This window comes from Saccostrea echinata, unplaced genomic scaffold, assembly GCF_033153115.1.
Source record: "Saccostrea echinata isolate AGI-Se365-2 ecotype Australia unplaced genomic scaffold, CSIRO_AGI_Sech_v1 ptg000012l, whole genome shotgun sequence".
Classification (NCBI taxonomy): Eukaryota; Metazoa; Mollusca; class Bivalvia; order Ostreida; family Ostreidae; genus Saccostrea; species Saccostrea echinata.
Window position 1 is genome coordinate 15,034,727 of NW_026889761.1, and position 20,227 is coordinate 15,054,953.

The 20,227-nt window shown below is 32.7% G+C and overlaps 1 protein-coding gene across 1 annotated transcript; it reads right to left on the reverse strand.

The window, feature by feature from the left end:
• Positions 1–1,234: 1,234 nt before the first annotated feature.
• Positions 1,235–14,556, reverse strand: LOC133185999 (interferon-induced protein 44-like). Its single transcript, XM_061321281.1, has 7 exons — positions 14,475–14,556; positions 14,357–14,386; positions 5,502–5,563; positions 3,278–3,478; positions 3,060–3,203; positions 1,740–1,917; positions 1,235–1,610 (listed from the first exon to the last, which is right to left on the reverse strand). Exons 1-7 carry the CDS (start codon positions 14,503–14,505, stop codon positions 1,315–1,317), a joined length of 942 nt encoding a protein of 313 aa, XP_061177265.1. The 5' UTR covers positions 14,506–14,556; the 3' UTR covers positions 1,235–1,314.
• Positions 14,557–20,227: the final 5,671 nt, after the last annotated feature.

Consider the following 20,227-nt stretch of genomic DNA (forward strand, 5'->3'; position numbering starts at 1 on the left):
AGTAAAAAACGTCAATGCTAACCTTACAACAAAACTTCATGATAAATTGATGTCTTCAACTTTTCCGTCGTCAACTTCTCTTAGTTATGTAGCAACGTACCCTTTTCACCTCCATATTGGGTTTATATCTCCCAATCAATTCGATACGCAAGAGCGTGCTCCACCTACGAACAATTTCTAAAACGAGGCAAGCTATTGACAAACAAGTTGATGGAACAAGGGTATCAACAGTCTTGTTTAATGTCATCATTTCGAAAGTTCTATGGTCGATACAATACATGTAACCTTGTCAGCAAATACAAACTATAATTAAGTCGAATGCTGACTGACGTTTTTCATTCAAATTGTTAGGCAATTATCTATTATTTTCACACTGAATTATCAACGGATTTTTCCGTTTGCCTGTTTTCATGACTGTGAGCACACGGTGGGTTTGACAGCTAGACAGGGATGCTTGCTTCTCCATGGAATCTGATCCCACCTCTGATGTTTTTAAGAGGGTCTGTGTTTGCTCTGCTCCAAATTTATATTGTTTCAATGGACTATTGAGCTTGATTACTGTTCGTTATCTCCATATTTCTATTTAATTATTATAACACAATTGAAAATGGATATCATCACTTCTTTTTCGTACAGAAACGTAAAATGTTATTAAGTTCACGCCGAAAAGATGGTGTATTTAAAAGGGTTTAAAATTTAATATTATTGAAGAGAAAATGCTCTTTGGAGGAAAACAAGGACGTTACGTTTTACTGCAAATCTGGTTAACCAAAACTGGGGTGGGTCATCCCCATGTAACACAAACAACAAGTGTTGGCAAGTAAGCCAAAACAAAAATTACGATAGTTGTAGCAAACGTAAGCTTTAAGCACCCGTCTTAAATTTTTCCTGCGTTTTAGGGAAGACCCTTTGTTTGTCCCTGATGGGTTGACATTTAGAGCAAATTTCATGTTTGCTGAAGAAAGACGTATTACATTATAATGTAAGTTGTGGACGCAATGTAAAGCATACAGCTTTAGACCTGTATTTCAGCCCCATGGTTGCTAATGAGATATAGGGTAGATATGCTTATATATGGAAACATAAAATGAATAATATCCCTCTCAACCATTTTACACGAAAGAATTGTGAAAAATGAAACATCCTGTCACTTCATAACTTATAGTTTATCTGATATAAAATTATTCTTTTTACTTTCAAATATTATCAGAAATTTTAAAATCATATTATTTTTTTTAAATACCAACTCGTTTGTGGTTTCAAAGTTCTCAGATTTACCGTTAATACGAAATGTCATTTTTCATTATTTTTTGTTTAATTAAAAAAGTCATCGGGCGTGGAATTTTTTTGTTGCCTCTGTATAAAATCATTTCCTCTATCTATTATCACTTTCAAATTGGACAAAGCTAGTATATCTTTTTTAAGGTCGGGGGATGTTTCTTTATGGTAATTGGACATCGGCAAAACATTCATTTCAGGAAGTTCCATAAAATCCGCAACAGCTCTAAACTTTCTGTGAACCTCTTCGCTTCTGAAGACCTGTGAAATGTCCTCAGACAATGATGCTCTTAGCCTGTCTACCTTGTTCATCAGAACTAGTTGTGGTACATCTAAAAACCATTTTGATTTAATATTTCATTTATATGCAAGACTTCATAAAAAATTCATTGTACATTTTTTGCAAGTTTCAATTGATGCTATTAAAGTTTTTAATGTTCAAGTATCATAACAATTCTTACTTAAAGGTGCTAATAATTTTCGCATGTTTGCGAATATCTCTATCGCCTTTTCTCCAGCTAATGCTGCATTTGGGTTGTCGGCATTTACCACATACACGAGGCAGTGCATTTTGTCTCCAAACTGTGGGTTTTTTCGGTAATTTGCATGATTGTTTTGTATGTGCACGCAGGGATTTATCTATAAATATGATTTTAAAAATGGAATATACTGATTTCAAATTTAATTACAGAAAGAAAATAGTACCCCACCCCATCCCCCAATTGCCTGTTTTTTCAAACAGTCTTTATTAGGGATGTCAATTTTGTCAATAATTCATATTCGAATATTCAATGAAAGTATTCGAATATATTCGAATATTCGATAAAATAAATAAAATCTGTTTTATTTTAAATATGCATTATCCTACTCTCACGAAAGGTTTAGCGTAGGTATACTTATATTGGAAGTAAACTGTATGAAGACTTTTGTAGTTGTACAATAAGGAATTCCATTTGATATATAATTTTATAATTTTAACAAATGAAACATATGCATGTATAGTAGCTCCAACTGAGGAATCAGTCGTCTTGCCAAAGGCAATATATAGTAGTAACGGTATACTGTTCAGATTTCAATACGTGTAATAAATTACAATTATCTGCTTAATAAGAGATACAATTATAATCTTTGATATAATGTTTTTAAAATATAAACAAATATTTCCATAGACAATTTTCTTAGGTAATTAATTAATTTCCCGATAAGTATATCTTCACGTCTTTTAAACATTCTAAGAAGTTTTTCATTTTGTTGTCCACGATTCTAGACCAGATCGTATTTAAGTAATAAAAACTATGAAAGTACGTTTTGTATTATACATAAAGCATTATTGTACAATTCTTTAACACCTTACTCAAAACAAAATCCATGTAATTTAGTAATTCTATAAAATAAGAAAGTAGTGAAAGAAATCAGGCGATCGAAATTGATCTTAAGGAGGGATAATTCCAGTACTGTTCTATCAAAATGTAAAAATCACAGTACTTCTTTTTATGAAATCTGAAAAACACCGAATACTCGAATCTTAAATTCATATTCGAATGTCAACTCATCGAATGAATATTCGAATGTTCGAATATTCGTTGCCATCCCAGTCTTTATTGGTTTTTCACAAAATCGCTTATTTCAAACAAAAGAGAATTCATTTATAGACATAAAGCTAAATCCACAAAAAAATCAACTCAAGAGAGGAATGTGTTAAAACAGCTTATGTATTTAAAATTCATAGATTGATACATTGAAAATGTTTTGTATTATTATTAATATTTGATAATTCTTACCTGATATCCGCTTATGATATGACCTTCAATCATTAATCTAACGTCTTCTGTTGTAACACCGTCAGCATTGTGCAGACCACGACAATCAAATATTCTTAATGGTAATATTTTGTCACTCTTGGTGTATAAGGGATGGGTCTCAAACTACATGATTGATGATATATAAAGTCATGATTTTAGAAATAAAGCACATTTCAAATTCAATATAAAATACTTACAGTGGAGGTGACACTGCTTCCAGATGGTTTGTATACTGACAATGGAGCCAAAACTCTATTCTCATCTTTGAGAGCAGTAGCACATGTATTAAAAAAGGAGGTTTTACCAGACGCAGATTGCCCCAAGAGCAAACAGTTCAGGTACTTGACCCCGCCCTTTACTTGAAACGTTGAAACCTCTTGTAATAGTACTTCTTTCCCCTTTAAAGTAAATTAGAAATATTTTAATTTTACAAACAATTATGTATTTCACTTTGTTCTATCAACAGATCTAGATTTAGATAATATTTTATTACATTCTTACAGCAATGTTAAGATTAGAGAATTGTGAATTTTATCTATGGGAACAATTAAAGAGTCTTTGTCCGTTATTTAGCAAAGAAAACAATTTGACAAATGTTTTTTTCTTCGTGATGTTGACATTTAAAAATTCTGTTTACAAATCCATTTCAAGTCTAGCTACAATTAAGGAAGTGCAACACAATGGGGGAGATTACTCTTGTCATGTCAAATACATCTGCCGTAAATAATGCCGTATAAAATAATCACGTGAGGAAAGGTTTTGATCAACATAAAAAATCAGTAAGTTATTCGTTATACTGTCATTGTTAACTTGATTTAGTTAAAAAAGATATTTACGTTATTTTATTAAATTAAAGTGTGCAAATACTGCCCAGTGCTCCGAACTACGTCATTTGAGACATATTTAAGTTCTGGTAAATAATACACAAACATGGTATGTTAAAACATATTCAATAATTACTTTTTTATGGCTGTAACAAAAAAAAAATGAAAAAAAAACCTTTTATTTAGTCAATAGTGTATAACGACTCAAAAGAAAGCGAGATGGCAGCCCGTCATTTTGTTGTTGCTTTTCAACCACGCGTATTATCCCACGAAGAGCAAATGGTTTTTATGAAGATATCAAGCTATTCCTTATTTGTAGTTTTATCTCGGACAAAATACCTTTCAAAATAAATGTTTCAAAATCATTTCTCATTCATCATGTGCGACCGATCCGCAGGGAGTGCTTACTTATCCATGGACCCTGATCCCACTTTTTTAGAGGCCCATGTTTGCTCTGCTCACAATTTGTATTGTTTTATTCGACTTCGAGCATGTTTACTATTCGTTATCTTCACATTTTATTTCAGCTGCAAATCTGTAGCTCGCTGGTCTGAAAAACTGGGATGGACGACTAGAGAGCCATCCATAGAAAAAACTGGATATTCAACGCGCACAAAAAGTTGCGCTCGGTTCTGGATTAATTTCTCCGAATTCTTACCTCAACTTCGCAAATGCTCGATTTCAAAAAAATTCCTTTGACCTCTATCAACTACTTTCGTTGGTGACATCTGCACATTGGACCAAATTATCTTGCCACCAAAAATGGCAGTATAAATGGGCAAAACCTTCGATGATCATCTCAATTTCAGTCCCAGGAGAGCTATAAACGATGGTCATAAGGAATGTTTTGTCGTGGAAAAAGTAAAAGAATATGTTAGGAACACACGGTTAGTAATATTTTGAGATGGCAGTTTGAAAAAAAAAAAAACAGAAAAATAAATCGAGAAACGGTGCATTTTTTTGAGCGCAATAGATATACTTTTTCAATGGGTGGCACTGTAGCTCTCCGGCCTGTCAGAATAATTTTTACGGAGGGCTACAATTCTGCAGCTAATTTTATTTATTAAACTGTTTCTAATTACAATGTAGCCAAGATACGTTGGAAAGCTAAAGGTCATTGATAATAATATATCATCTTGCCAATATCTCAAGTTTAAAATTAGAATGATCTGACACTTTATATATTCTTTTTATTTCTTGGGAAAACAGAGTTTTATGACTACCTTCAAATTGTGTCTTGTAAATAACTCTTGTTTGATTCTTGAAATAATATTTGCTCCCTCTCAAACTTTACGATTAATTTTGATAAAAGATAAGCTCAAGAGTAAAAAAAAAAATTGTTTTAGAAATTTTGTCTTTCCTAAATCTTCAAAGCTAAAATTATTTTATATTCTTTACACTGGTACGTGAAGATCATATATGACTACTTATATGTCATAAAAGTCTCCTTGTTGCAGTTGAACATTTGTCCATCGTATACTGTCGTTGTTAGAAAATAGAATTTGCTTACAATCATTTACTTGATACTATTTTTGAAATATTCAGCGTAAACCAAACATTATTAGTAAAATGCCGATTGAATCTAAATAGTTATTACCTTCCACTCAAAGTTTCTCCAGGGTATTGACATCAGAGGTGGTGGGCCTTCATCACCTTCGTCTGTTTTTTGATAATAAGGATACGCAATCATTTTAAAACAAACAAACAGAGGGGGAATCAAACACCATGATTTCTTTTCATAAATGTAAAATTTACGAATTTGTGGTATGCTGTTACTAGCTTCAATTTTAATCATTCTTCCTGCACGAAGGAAATAGATTTTGGAGAGACTTTTATCTTTTCATTAATTCTTCAATCAATCAATTATTTCATGCTTTCTCATCTTAAACTGATGGTAAAATATAAAATAAACCGTATGCAAAATATATGTGGCTTAATTAATTAATTGATTGAATGTTGTTTTACGTCCTGTTCGAGCATTTTTCACTCATATAGAGACGTCATTTTATGAATGTTAATATTAATGATCTAAACGTTTTATTTTGTATCAGCGATTGAAACTCATCGTATTCAACATATCGTGATGGGAAGGTCGTGTATTCGAATCACGGCCGCGACTGACTAAAGTCGATAAAAATAAGTAGCAACTGTTCCTTCGCCAAGCGCTCCGTACTTTTTAGTGAAAGTCTTTCGGATGAGACCTTAACCTAGGCCCCGTGTCACGTAGGCGTTGGCACGATAAAGAACCCTCACTGCTCAGGTCTAAATTTGAAGCCCTTTACCGGTATATGGTGACGTCTCTATATGAGCGCTCGCTCCGTGATCGGAAGGCCGTGAGTTCGCATCTCGGCTGCGACTGACCTAAGTCGATAAAAATAGGTAGCAACTGTTCCTTCCCCAGGCGATCGGCACTTTGAAGTGAAAGGTGCGGGTCCTTTGGATGAAACCTTAAAACCGAGGCCCCGTGTCACGGCAGGCGTTGGCACGATAAAGATCCCTCAATGGCCCTGAGTGCCGAGTAAAGGTCTAAATTTGAAGCCCTTCATTGGTATATGGTGACGTCTCCATATACCGATAAAAAAATTCTCGAATGGGACGTTAAACAACATTCAATCAATCAATCAATCGGGCTTGGGGACATCGAAGTCTCCTGTCCCAGGGTCTGAAACTTTGAGTGTAGGGTACTAGGGGTCAGTTACATGTACCACACCTGTGAAAATATGGTGATGTACCATCTCTAGATTCTGAGATCCACTCCTTCACTTTTTTGGTTATTATATAATACTAAATGAAAAAAACATCGGGCTTGGGGACATCGAAGACCCCTGTCCCGGGATCTGAAATCTTGGGTATGGGGCACTAGGGGTCAGTTACCACTTCTGCGAAAATGTTGTGATGGTACCATCTGCCAGATGCTTATGTCAACTTGTCAGATGTTTATGTGACTTTTCAGATATTAAAGTCAACTTGTCGGATAATTAAGTCAACTTGCCAGATAAAAATCATCACAAATAGGAACTAGGTATCTTGTTATTACAGTATGTTCAAGCCACTAAAAGACATATATCCTTATCATAATATCTGACAAGTCGACATAGTTTATTGACAAGTAGACATATTTTTCTGACAAGTAGACATCATTTATGACAAGTCGACTTTTCAGATGTTATGTCAACTTTTCAGATGTTATGTCGACTTGTCAGATAATGATGTCGACTTTTCAAAAAATTGAGTTGACTTTTCAGATAATATACTGACTTGTCAGATAACTATGGTAAATTTTCTTGTTGAAATTTTAAACGAGTGAATAAGTGACAAGTTAACAAAAAGATATGACAATTTGACATAATTATTTGACAAGACAACAAAAATATCTGACAAATCAACATAATTATCTGACAAGTTGGGGGGGGGGGGGCGGAGGAGAGAGAGAGAAAGTTGCCACCATATACAAGTCAACATAAAAATCTGAAAAGTCAACATAATTTTCTGACAAGTCGACATCATTATCTGAAAAGACGACATAAAATCCGGCAAGTCGACTTGTTAGATAATGATTCCGACTTGTCATAATATTATATCGACTTGTCAGGTATTATGATGACAAGTAGATGTCAATTAGAGGTATTAACATATTAACATGCTTTAATAACAAGATAACGAGTTCCTTGTCGTGATAATTATTATCTGACAAGTCGACATGTATATCTGAAGAGTCAACATAAACATCTGACATGTCAACAAAAACGTCTGAGAAATGGAGGCAGGAATATGCCACCATATAACTAAAGCATACTTTTATAATTTGATTAACCATGAAAATGAACTCGAGAATTTTTATTTCAAGATTAAAAACCGTAATAGCTCCTATCAATAATGTAAATTTTCGTAAAATATAAATATACATTATCTTGTTATATAAAAAAGTCACATGTAATAATTGGAGCAAATGAAAAAAATAATTGAAAATCAGGAAAATGCATGAATTAACTATGGTAAAAACTTTGATCACATAGATAACTATAGTTAAGAATACAATAATTTACTATTGTATTTTTTTTTGTTTTGAAAGGTACTCATGAAAAAGTACAATTGCTTGTAGAAAATCGTGATTATACCATCTTTGGTTTTGGAGGTCCATCCTCAATTTCTATACCTACTGTACAACACTAAGTCAACAAATTCAAAGAATTTTTCTTCCTCGCTTCAGTGTTTTAGCAGTTGGGATGCATGCATGGCAAACTGTAACTGTCTTGTCTTTGTGTCGTGTCTTATCTGTCCATCATACAAAAATTATTGAATTAATAAAACTTAGGGCAAATATTAAACCTTGTCAAAATTGCATCACTTGAAGATCAAGGTCATGAGGTCAAATATCATATTACAAAGCCAAAAGTCTTGTCAAAAAGAATGCACATGCGAAATAAAATACGAAAGCACTGTCTCTTCTGGAGTAAAGGTAATGGCCAAAGTTAAAAACTTTGATTATTAGGCCAAAATTCTAGGTCTATGTCAAAAAGGGTATATTTTTTTCTTGTTGAAATGTCATGTCATGTTGTCATGTAATGCACTTGTCAAATATTCATGCCCTTTCTTCTCTCCTTCAAAAGTAAGTAAAAATGATAAAATTAATGCTAATTATGTCAAACTTCAAGGTCACGGGGTCAAATATCAGAATACACATATACATTTGGAAAATTCTTTTCACATGTAATTTATTTATCAAATATGAACTCCCTATTTTCTCTTATTTCAAAAGTTATCACCAATGTTAAAAGTTTTGAAAAGTAGGCCAAACTTCAAAGTTACGGGGGCAAAAATTATAGTATACTAGTATTTGGAAAGGTCTTATCACAGGTAATGTACATATGGAATATGAAAGCCCTATCTTTTCTAATTCAAAAGTTATGAGTTTTTGTGACAGACAGAACCCCTGACCAGGGGATTGAAATTTTTAGTTAGTAAAATTGCGGACAATTTTTTCACAAAGAGGAAGATTTAAAAAAAAAAAAAAAAGATAATCTTCCGGGGACATTAGTAATTTTTTTTATGGGGGGGGGGGTGTATTGTGGCCCAGGGCCTCTTGTATTATATGGAGTCAATAAACCTCGGGCTTTAAACCATCGAAGACGTCTTCTAAACGGGAAAAATTTTTAGTGTTGGATATTATGATATATATTGGATATCAGGAATGTTGAGGTCAAAAATCATAATTAATAAAATGTTGATGACGCAATATTTAAATTTCTGAGATCCACCACTCAAAACCCTGATCTCTTAGCTATGATACGGATCTTAAACATCGGGCTGAGGAATTGAATATGTAAGACCCCTTACCAGGGGATCGAAATTTTTTTGTGAAGACCCAATGGTCAATTTACATCAACAAATTTTAAAAAGATTTTTGAAATAATGAAGTAATTATAACATGAAATAAACTCATTAAATCCACCAAATCCCGAACAAATAACCGCTTATAAACATGAGCTTTTTATTGTGCTTTTTATAGTTAACACTTAAGAATCTCTTTCTCTCTCTCTTTCTCTCTGTGAGGGTGTGTGTGTGCGTGTATTACCAAATCATGGCAAGGAAGAAAGGATATACTCTTTATTCATGAGTTTAATGTTATAATTAGGGATGGCAATTTGTAACCGGTTAACCGATTACTCGGTCAGAACGATGGTAATCGGTTAGAAAATCTGTAATCGGTTAGTCGGAAAAAAATAAAATATATGTAAATTTGACTGCAATTTTCCTAAAATTCATTTCTAAAAAATAAACCCTCGCATAAAACTTGATAAATCAACCGTTCTCATATATCTGTTTAAGCTGATTTGGAGGTAATTATGGCTTTACGGTTTGAGATCTTGGAGTAATTGGTCTGTTTGTGAAGTTAATTACTGTTTTTAAAAACACCATGTCGTTATCCCGATTGTCCTGTAATTCTTTAATGATATTAAATCACCGTTGAGCACTATGAATTGGTATGTGTGTCTTTTGCCGTTATCTTTTAAAAATTTTATTATTAGACAAACATTGTAAATTAAGTGAGAGTTCAGTCATAGTTTTGATTATAGTGACAATGCAAAATGAACCTGTGTGACAAATGCTCTGAAAGATTAATATCAATGTCCGATTTCTCAGACATGTTTCATGGTTTTCTCATAATTTTTTTTTGTTTATTGAAATTGAAATAAAATATATTTACATGTAGTTTCCTGATCAAAATAAACAGTCTTATGTTTTTAACTTCTAACTTCTTTTTCAGTCTTCTTGTGTAAATGAATAGGGCTACTTGGAAAAAAATGTCTGTTTTGATACGATTAACCGGTTAATCGGTCGGAACGTCTTGCGGTTAACCGATTTGCAATTCTGTATTCGATTGCCATCCCTAGTTATAATCTATATTTAATGTATTTTCAACCGCATCATTATGTATTTTAAAAAAATTTCTATGGTACGATTAAAAAAAATCTATGTTTTTCTATTATTTACTTTTAAAAAAAGGTCATAAAGGTGATTACTCTTACGTCTTTTATTCTTGCATGTCCTTTGTATTACATGTACTTCTATTGGAAAAGGGTTACCCTGATGCTGATAGTTTATACATTGTGATAAATAACAATTATTCAGTTGGAACTTACAATATTAGAATTACACATGTCCGTCATTTGAACCAGTTTTGAAGCAATTTCAATAAGGTTGTATACCAAAAATATGCGATTTTTACATGTTGGGGTTTGCTTTTGTTTATTTATGTCTGCCATCTTTAAAAAGTAGCAATCTATACACTATATTTGATTATTTTAAATCTATATTAAACGATACACAGTTGAAATTAAAACATTTTTTTCTACTTTGGACTTATAATAGTTTCATAGCAGAGATATTTAAAGGCTTTGGGTTGACCAACCTTCGTGCCACCCCGACATAAATAAATTAATGTTAGTGGTCCTGTATTATTTGTAACACGCATTGGATTGACTGACATAGGTTGAAAATAAACTTTTAAACATTGGTGTGGGGGATGATCCTTTTATTTGTATATATGTGAATTTTTATATTTACATGTAATAAATGTTTTAATTATATGAAGCTACTTTTTAAAAACAGTTCATCAGAAAGCTTAAATTGCCCAAACGTATGTGATATTGTTCAGTATAGGTAGAAGTAAAGATGGAAATTTTGCATCTGAGAAATAGTTTTTCTTTGCATAAGATACATGTATGGAGAACACCCAGTTCAAAAAGAGTTGGTTATTTCTATGTAATTTATTTGAAAGATATATTGTGCATGTGGCAATTATGGAGAAACATTACATTTTTTTTTTACATTATGTTATCCACCTTAAAATGGCGAACCTTACCTTGAAACAACCAAAACATTTACTTATTGTGCACATGTACACTGCATATGTTTCGTTACAAATTATTTAAGAATTTCCGCTGAAAAAATTCTGAGTTGTTTAAAATGATAATGATCGTGAAATTTCAACGTAAAGTGCATAATATAATGACAAATAAAAAAACCCAACAAAATATAAAAAAAAAGTTAATTATTTTTCCAATGTAAGCTAAAACATAATGCAACTCAATTTGCAACGGTGTAGGGGATGTTAAAATCGCAATGGGGAGATCGATCGGGTAACAGAAGTCCATTCATTGACCCCGCAGATAGTGCCATTTTAAAAAAAAAAATCAACATTCTGTTTTCTAGAATTTCCTTTCCATGTTCAGTAACACTTTCAGAGTCAAGAATGAAAGAAAATGGTTCTGCAATAATAAACAAAGTTAATTATTTAAAACAATAAAAACGTAAAAAGGCGCAATAATAAGGAAGCTATCAGTCTACTATTTATAATGTACATGTGCACATTAATTTTAAATGTTTCCGAGCCCGTTGTTTATTAAATTTGCATTATAAGTGAAGGAGTGAACCTCGGAAACAAGAGAAGGTACCATCCTCATATTTTCACAGAAGTGGTAACAGACCCTCAGTAGCCCAAAATTTCAGACCCTAGATCAGGGGGCTTCGATGTCCACGAGTCCGATGTATATTCACATAGTATTATAGAGTAGCCATAAAAAGTGGGGGGATGGATCTCGGAAAGTAGAGATGGTACATGTACCATCGTACCATCACTATATTTTCACAGAAGCGGTAACTGTCCACTAGTACCCTTCCCCAAAAATTTCAGATCCCGGAGCAGGAGACTTCGATGACCCGAGCCCGATGTTTATTCACTTAGTATTATAGAGTAGCCAAAGAAATAGGAGGGATGGATCTCGGAAACTAGAAATGAAACTATCACCCTATTTTCACACAAGTGGTAACTCTAGTACTCCACCCCCAAAATTTCCGACCCTGGGACAAGGGACTTCGGTGTCCTCGAGTCCGATGTTTATTCACTTAGTATTGTAGAGTAGCCATAAAAATTGGAGGGGTGGATATCGGACAGTAGAAATGGAACTATCACCAAATTTTTACAGATGTGGTAACTGACCCCTAGTACCCCACCCCGAAAATTTCAGACCTTGGGACAAGGGGACTTCGGTGTCCTCGAGTCCGATGTTTATTCACTTAGTATTGTAGAGCAGTCATAAAAATTGGAGGGGTGGATCTCGGAAACTAAAGATGGTACCACCACCATATTTTCACAGATGTGTTAACTGACCCCTAGTACCCCACCCCCAAAATTTCAGACCCTGGGACAGGTAAATTTGATGTCCTCGAGCCCGATGTTTATTCACTTAGTATTATGGAGTAGCCATAAAAAGTGGAGGGGTGAATCTCGGAAACTACAGATGGTACCATCACCATATATTTTTACAGATGTAGTAACTGACCCCTAGTACCCCATCCCCAACATTTCAGACCCTGTGACAGGGAACTTCGATGTCATTGAGCCCGATGTTTAGTATTATAGAATTTCCATAAAAAGTGGAGTGGTGAATGAAACTAGAGATGGTACATGACCATATTTTTACAGAAGCGGTAACTGACCCCTAGTACCCCACACCCAAAATATCAGACCCGGGGGGGGGGGGAGATGATAATTTTGGAATTACAAACTGCGTTCTAGAATGCAGTTCACTTTTGAATTGCGAACTGCGAACTGCGTTCCAAAATACGATTGCCTCAACTCCTTACTCCGCGAGTCTAGGGCAAACGCTCCAACTACTGCGCCATCTTTTAACTGTTGACTGTTCAGTTAAATCATGGATTTTGTTACATTTAATCCAGATTTATATAAAAAAAAGTTCCACAAAACAATTAAACACTCATGCATTTAACGCATATCTTTGTCAATTGTCATTTTTTTACTTGTGTTTGCACAAAAGTAATATTAAAGATCTTTAAACATAACCAAGGTGGATAAAAACTATATACATGTAAGTTTGTTATGTTTGTCTGCATTACTATACTTAAGCAAACATTGCGTCTTTAGAGATATTGAAAATTTTAAAAGTGTTTATTACTTAACAGGAGAGAGAGAGAGAGAGAGTGTGTGTGAGTGAGAGCGGAAAACCAACTTACGTGTTACTCATAATAGAATCGTTTTTGTATTCTCTTATTATGGAACTGATATGTAAAGATTTTCAATGTTTTGTAGTTTGATATGGAATTTATTTCACGAATGGGACAGGATTTGTTTATATATATTATCCCAAGTGCGAAGCACGAGTGACAATATACACACATATATATATATATATATATATATATATATATATATATATATATATATATATATATATATATATATATATATATATAAAATCCCATCTTACGAGGTCGATTCGATATCAGCTAGCTCAGAATATTATTTTGATATTCTTTCACAGTGACAGAACATGAGTTTTATTCATTGAATAAAGTACAGTATTTTACTGTGTTGAAAATATAATAAAAGGTGGCGTAGGTATATATTTTCATCTTTCAAAGCAATATGAACTGTATTATTTTTTTTAATAGAATTTTATTTGTAAGAAATGTTCATTTTTGATAACTCTGCATTAAACCTAAGTCTTTATGATCACTAAAACTAATAACTATGCAATGTTTGTTAACATAAGAAAATGTCTGTTCTACGGAATGTATGTATAATATAAGAAGTCATTTTTTGTAATTTACTTTGATCGGAACTTCCTAATCTTTTAGTATTTCAAATGTAAATATGATCAACAGAAGTTTTTAATACTTCATTTTGTTCTATCATTAAAATAATATACTACAATTCCAAACAAAAATTCCTTGCATGAAAATTGCAGCTATTTTTTTTTAATTAATCATATGATCATTTCTCTTCACTCCCTTATTTACAAAAAGGCAAAACTTTTAATTTATGAAATCTGATTATCAACGTGATATTTAAGTTTTGACAGGAGTGTTACTTTCATTGAAAATAATTCTAAAAAAAGTTTCAAATTCTGTGTAAAGTATATTACTCACCAGTGTGCGAACCATACATTAATTTTGCAACTAGAAAAAAATATCCAAAATTATTGTACTTTCAAGAAAAAATCAAAATCACGATAGATTCCTTTGTGTCGAGAAAATACAGATATACCTCTGTTTAAAATTCTTCTGAGCATATTCATAGATAACGAATGTCGAGTTCTTTAAATACAAATGTAGGATACTGGCTCAAAGAAAAAAAAAACAACAACAAAATTAGTTTAGATCAATTCACAAACATCTTCTTTTCGTCTTGAATACCCCCGTATGACTGATCCAATCGTTTTTCATATCACTGTCTGTGTAATTTATGTAACGTCGAGGGAATTGTTGTACGTTAAAGATGAAGTTATGGGCGTACCTGAAATTCTATTGGATAAATCATAAAATATCAATCAAACTACTCTATGTGTTGCCAGTTTCGGTTTAGAAGGAAAATGGAAATGTCTGAAATATGCAGGTTAGTTTTTAAATTGAACGCAGAAAATTGTCTTTTTCGATTTTAAGACGTTTTAAATCAGTTCTTCACATATAAATTCCCATATAAATTTTATGTGTACTTTAAATACCGGTGCTTTTGCACATTTCTTTCTTTTGTTATACTTTTATAAATACGTTATAAGGGTCAACGTTTTATACAAAAAGACATTGATAATAGAAATGCAGTACACTTCAATTGTTTAAAGACATATACCGATAAGCGTATAAAATGAAATATTTGGTATCTATTTTACTCTATCTATTTGATGGACAGAGCATTTCCTTCTGTCAAAGTGTGAATCATGTAACATTTTACAGTCTTTTTATAAATGGACAAAGCAAAAATTTACACTAAAAGCAAAATGACATGTTACAGAGACCCTTGCGACCTATTTGTCAAAAACTTGCTTAAACCTCTAGTGCACCCCTCTGGAGGTATCGGCCCTTCCTCCCCCCTACCCCCCCCCCCGGGGGGAGGGAATCAACCGTCATGAAGGAAACCAATGATGAGATAGAAACAGGAGTGAGATATTCTATAATATTATACTTTCATGTAAATTAGTTGAATCTGATTCTTCGAGAAACATTTGTTAAAAAACACTATGATCCGCTGAAAGATGAAGCCACGCCCTCCAGCGTAGCAACAGTCAACATTGCTTGACGACGGGTGATATTCCAAAATCAAAGTACTGAAAGTACTGGGAAGCGCTAAGCAATGTTTGCAATTTGAAACTCATCAGATTTATTTTGAATTTAAACTGTCTGTTGTATTGGAATAAGTAATATGTTGACAGTGCAACAGCTATTGATACATATTCACTTTAAAATAAAACTTGTATCCGCCTCTTTAAAGCGCACAAGGATAGATTTGAAGGTCGAGACTGTGTCATCACATGGCGTCGTTATACGTCGTTATTTAACAAAGAGAGCGAAATTTATTATACATTTTCATCAAAGCAAGTCTGTTACTTTTTTTCATTTTTATAAGTTTACTTTGTTTATCGCACAAAAGAGCAATTCTACGGTTATGGAAAAAAGTCTCTTTGTGTTAAATGGCATTTCCAGAAGTTATTATGGAAAAAAGTTCAATTGGAGCAATTTGCACAATCCAAATTTACTCTTCGCCCCGACGTTCCTTTAAGAGCTAGTTTGCAGTTATGAGCAGCACTCGCTTCTAGTTTTTTTTTAAACATCATTGCAATTATGCGAATTTATCCATACGACGCAAGTTCGAATCCCACAAAGGGAAGTAAAGACCGGTCCTTTGAACGAGACTGTATAAACCGAGGTTCCGTGTCACAGTAGGTGTTAGTACAAAAAAGATCCTCACTGGATCAAAGGCCATAAGTGCCTACCATAGGTCTAAATTCAGTCAAGTGGTGTATTTTCAATATGAGTGAAAAATTCTCGAAGACATTACACAAGAAAAAGAAAAAAAAATTATAGAAAATTCGAGCCAATCGTAATTTGCTAAACTTCAAATTAAAACAATACTTCGTATCAGTAAAGTATCTATAAAAATATAACAAGACAATCACATATAGTTTCTCTTAAATTTTGTTAACATGGTCAATGTTAGGCAAAATATTTCAAGAGCACTTCTTTCTCCTGTGTCTTAAAAGAGTCTTTGATAAGCTTTTAAAAATCCCACAGTGATGGATATTGCGGTGTATTCAACCATAGGCGCTTGGTTTCAGGATTGTATATTTTGCGTATTATGTGTTTTCCTAGGTGAGTCTGAATACATTTTTTAAAACAAAAAAGTCGTTGTAATTAGGACTTTTAAAATTATATATAATATTTCTGTATATAAAAAGTTGAAAGGTTCGACGCTCGTCTTCTTGGATTCCTGGGGTGCCTCGGTTTACACTTAGTTATATTCAACATCTACCATTCTCCATCGCCCTAAGAGTCTATAAAATTTAGCTTTGTGTATAAATTGCAAGCAATGGGGGGGGGGGGGTTCGACGAGTTTTCCAACAAAATTCAGACTATACGGATACATGTAGCTATACATTATACATTCGCTGGAAAATCTACATTTTGATCAATTTTGAACACATGAAAATGTCGCTGATTTATTCCTCTCATTTATGTGCAACACTGACAGCTAAAAATGTTCTGGTGATAATTGTTATTAATAAATTCATTCCGTGTTCATTAGTGTTTCAGATTGAATATTGGCTGTTGACTGTAATTTTATTTGTAAGAAGTGCACTTAAAAATAGACGTTATTTTTTACTGCTTCGATAAAATAATTCCTAATTGATAACATATTTATTAAAGTTAAGAATAAAAGATCTTAAAAAACTAAATATTTTGTCTGAATTGTTTTTTTTAGTATATTTCATTTTTTTTTTTTTTTTTTTTTTTTTTTTTTTTTTTTGCATATTCATAAGCGAGTTATAAATTTACGATTCTATAGAAAGAATTTTATAAGAAGTACATTCAATGGCGTCCTGATAGGAATAAAATATCCACTGCACTGGTGTGTTCGGGGAAACGGAATACTGAAAATAATTAAGGTTTTGCATTTTTCGCCATATCTTGCGCACTGCACACTTTCGTCATAAATATTTCCGAGAAATTAGTTTTCATTTATAAGTCTTTGCACCCTACATGTACGTACAGCCGCAAACTGCCTTTCCTTGCGAATCATTTACATAATTTTAGAGGTCCGTGTGTGCTATGCTCCTATTTTGTAAGGTTTAATGGACGTTTGAGCTCGAATACGGCTCGTTATCTCCCCATATTTCATTTTTTTTATCTGTGTTACACGTATAGATTACAACACGAGTATAGGCAGTCCATGACTGCATTTCAGTCTGTTATTAATTGGTACTGAGATGCGAAATTCAACATCATTGATAGCGCTGAACATTGAGCAAGGATGATAATAAAAAGACATGTTTTTAATTACATTGTCTGAAATAAGGGTCTAGAAGAAGAAATATTAGTTAATATGGATATAAATTATATAGAACGTAAGTACACTGTAAATCAATTTTCTGAGTTTTAAACATATGTACGTATTCAAATATTAAAAATATGTACGTATTCAATCACTGCATAACATGACCTATTATGAGCCTTTTTTAAGATATTTGCACCAAGGATGTTTTTTTTTTTTTTTTTATATAACTTTTTCGAATTAACACTATAGTAACTGTTAGCTACATGTTACACAAGTGGTGTGTGCCTGCATAATTTTTAAATGAACTACAATGTAAAGAGATAAGAACCGCCCTCATCCACTAGGAGCGGATTTCGTACTCTCTATCTCTCTTATTGACATCTATAATTAGAACTGCGCGTAACGCAGTACTTGACCAAAATAGCCGGTAGAGAGTCGGGGATTTCCAGTTGCGTATTTTTAGAAGAGTCAGTGGAGTTATCTTACTTGCTTAGTGGCGCTGGATCGCGAACGGAAGTAGTATTAAGATGCCAGTAAGCGCTTTGCGCTGCGCTTAGCGCTTAAAAATAGTGACTGCGCAGAGTTTATGCGCGTAAGGTTTACTGTTATATGTATTTGTATAAAATATTCAGTATAATATAATAAATATTGCATGTAGTTGTGCCTCGGTTGACAATGGTTTTCTTGGGGTGAAAATTTTCAATGTTACACTCACCTACATGCAATACTTATACATTAACAACCTTTGTAAGAAATATAAACATTATACTTAAAGTTATCAACATCCTTCAATGGATATAATAAAGAACCTTTAGTCAAGCTGTTAGATCCTAAGTGTATATCAAAACTGTGAATTAGCAATTCTCGATCTATGTATGTTCTATTTTTACATCATATTGCACTCAAATATAATGGTAACAATATATTTTACTGATTTATAGAAACAAAAAGATGATCTCTATAAGCAGCATCACACAAATTTATAACACATGTATATCAAATGTTAATTTTCAAAACAACATCCTAATGTTGAATGTCTGATTTCAACCTCTTTTAACAGGAGAAGGCTATATTTTAATCCTTTTGGGCTGATATAGGGCAACAGTATGGAGTCATTTTTTTTTCATTAGACTATAGAGGGAAAAAATCTTTAAGAATTGCAGGTAATAATTACAAATACATGTATTCAGATAACACTGAGGCTTATGTGAGTCTAGCTTATCTTGAACAAAATTTTGAACACCAACCTATTTTTTGCGATTCACAGAATTAGAAAGAAAATCCAATTATATTCGTATTTCAGAACTTGATGTCTGAAATTCTTTTGTATTTTTCGATAAAGTTACATTATATTGCGCATAATGAACAAATTATCGATAACTGACAGGTGTCCTCACAGCTGTGTTAAGGCTGTCCAAAGCATTAAATTGCATTTAAAACACAGCATTAAATTTCCAGCATTAAATTGCATTTAAAACATAGCATTAAATTTCCAGCTCGGATTCGTTTTCAATATGAGGTCTCAAAGCATTAAATTGCATTTAAAACACAGCATTAAATTTCCAGCATTAAATTGCATTTAAAACATAGCATTAAATTTCCAGCTCGGATTCGTTTTCAATATGAGGTCTCTCAATTACATATCAACACATTTGTTGTGATATCACATGACTATGTAGATCACGTGACGGTCAATTATAATTTTTTAAGGTGTTGCACATAGATCGCTTCGGCGCAAGTGCTTAACAGAATTTTTACTAACATTTTATTATAAATAATAACTAAATGTATCCTAATGTACCTGATTAATGCATGGGATTAGCTTAAGTTTTATTACAGTACGCAATATTTCTTGAGAATTTCAACTTACCCACACATTTGCAGGTATTTCCACTCTTCATCTTAATTTATATCAAAGCAAAAGAGATTAGACTTCCATCCCAAGGATGATTCTTTCAGAGAACAAACATTCTCTTCTTATGAATTACACATAATATTTAACGTTAATCCTTAAAATCACTTGCGCCTGCCATTTATATACATGCATATATAAATTTTACCACTGAACACGGTCCTGAAAACGGGAGCATTAGACATGGATGTATGAATTGGTATACATTTTGGGACCTTTCTGGGTTGTAAATAATGCAAATTTAATCTTTAAAAAAAAGTTAAGAAATTATATGATGTTCAAAGTTCTACTTTTTTGTCACTTTATAGGACATAATTGTGAATATTTGAATAATAGATTAATTTTTTTACGCCTAAATTTATTCATGTTGCTTACATGTATATAATCATGACTTTAGTTTTATTTTTAGGAATAAAAAAATGTTTGTATCATCTGTCCTTAATTTGAAATAAACTCACACAACTTCAGAAAAAATGTTGCTAAATAATATACCGGTACTTCTATATTGAAAAATGAATACATTGAAATCGAAGCATTGAAATGTTTCTCATGATATGAG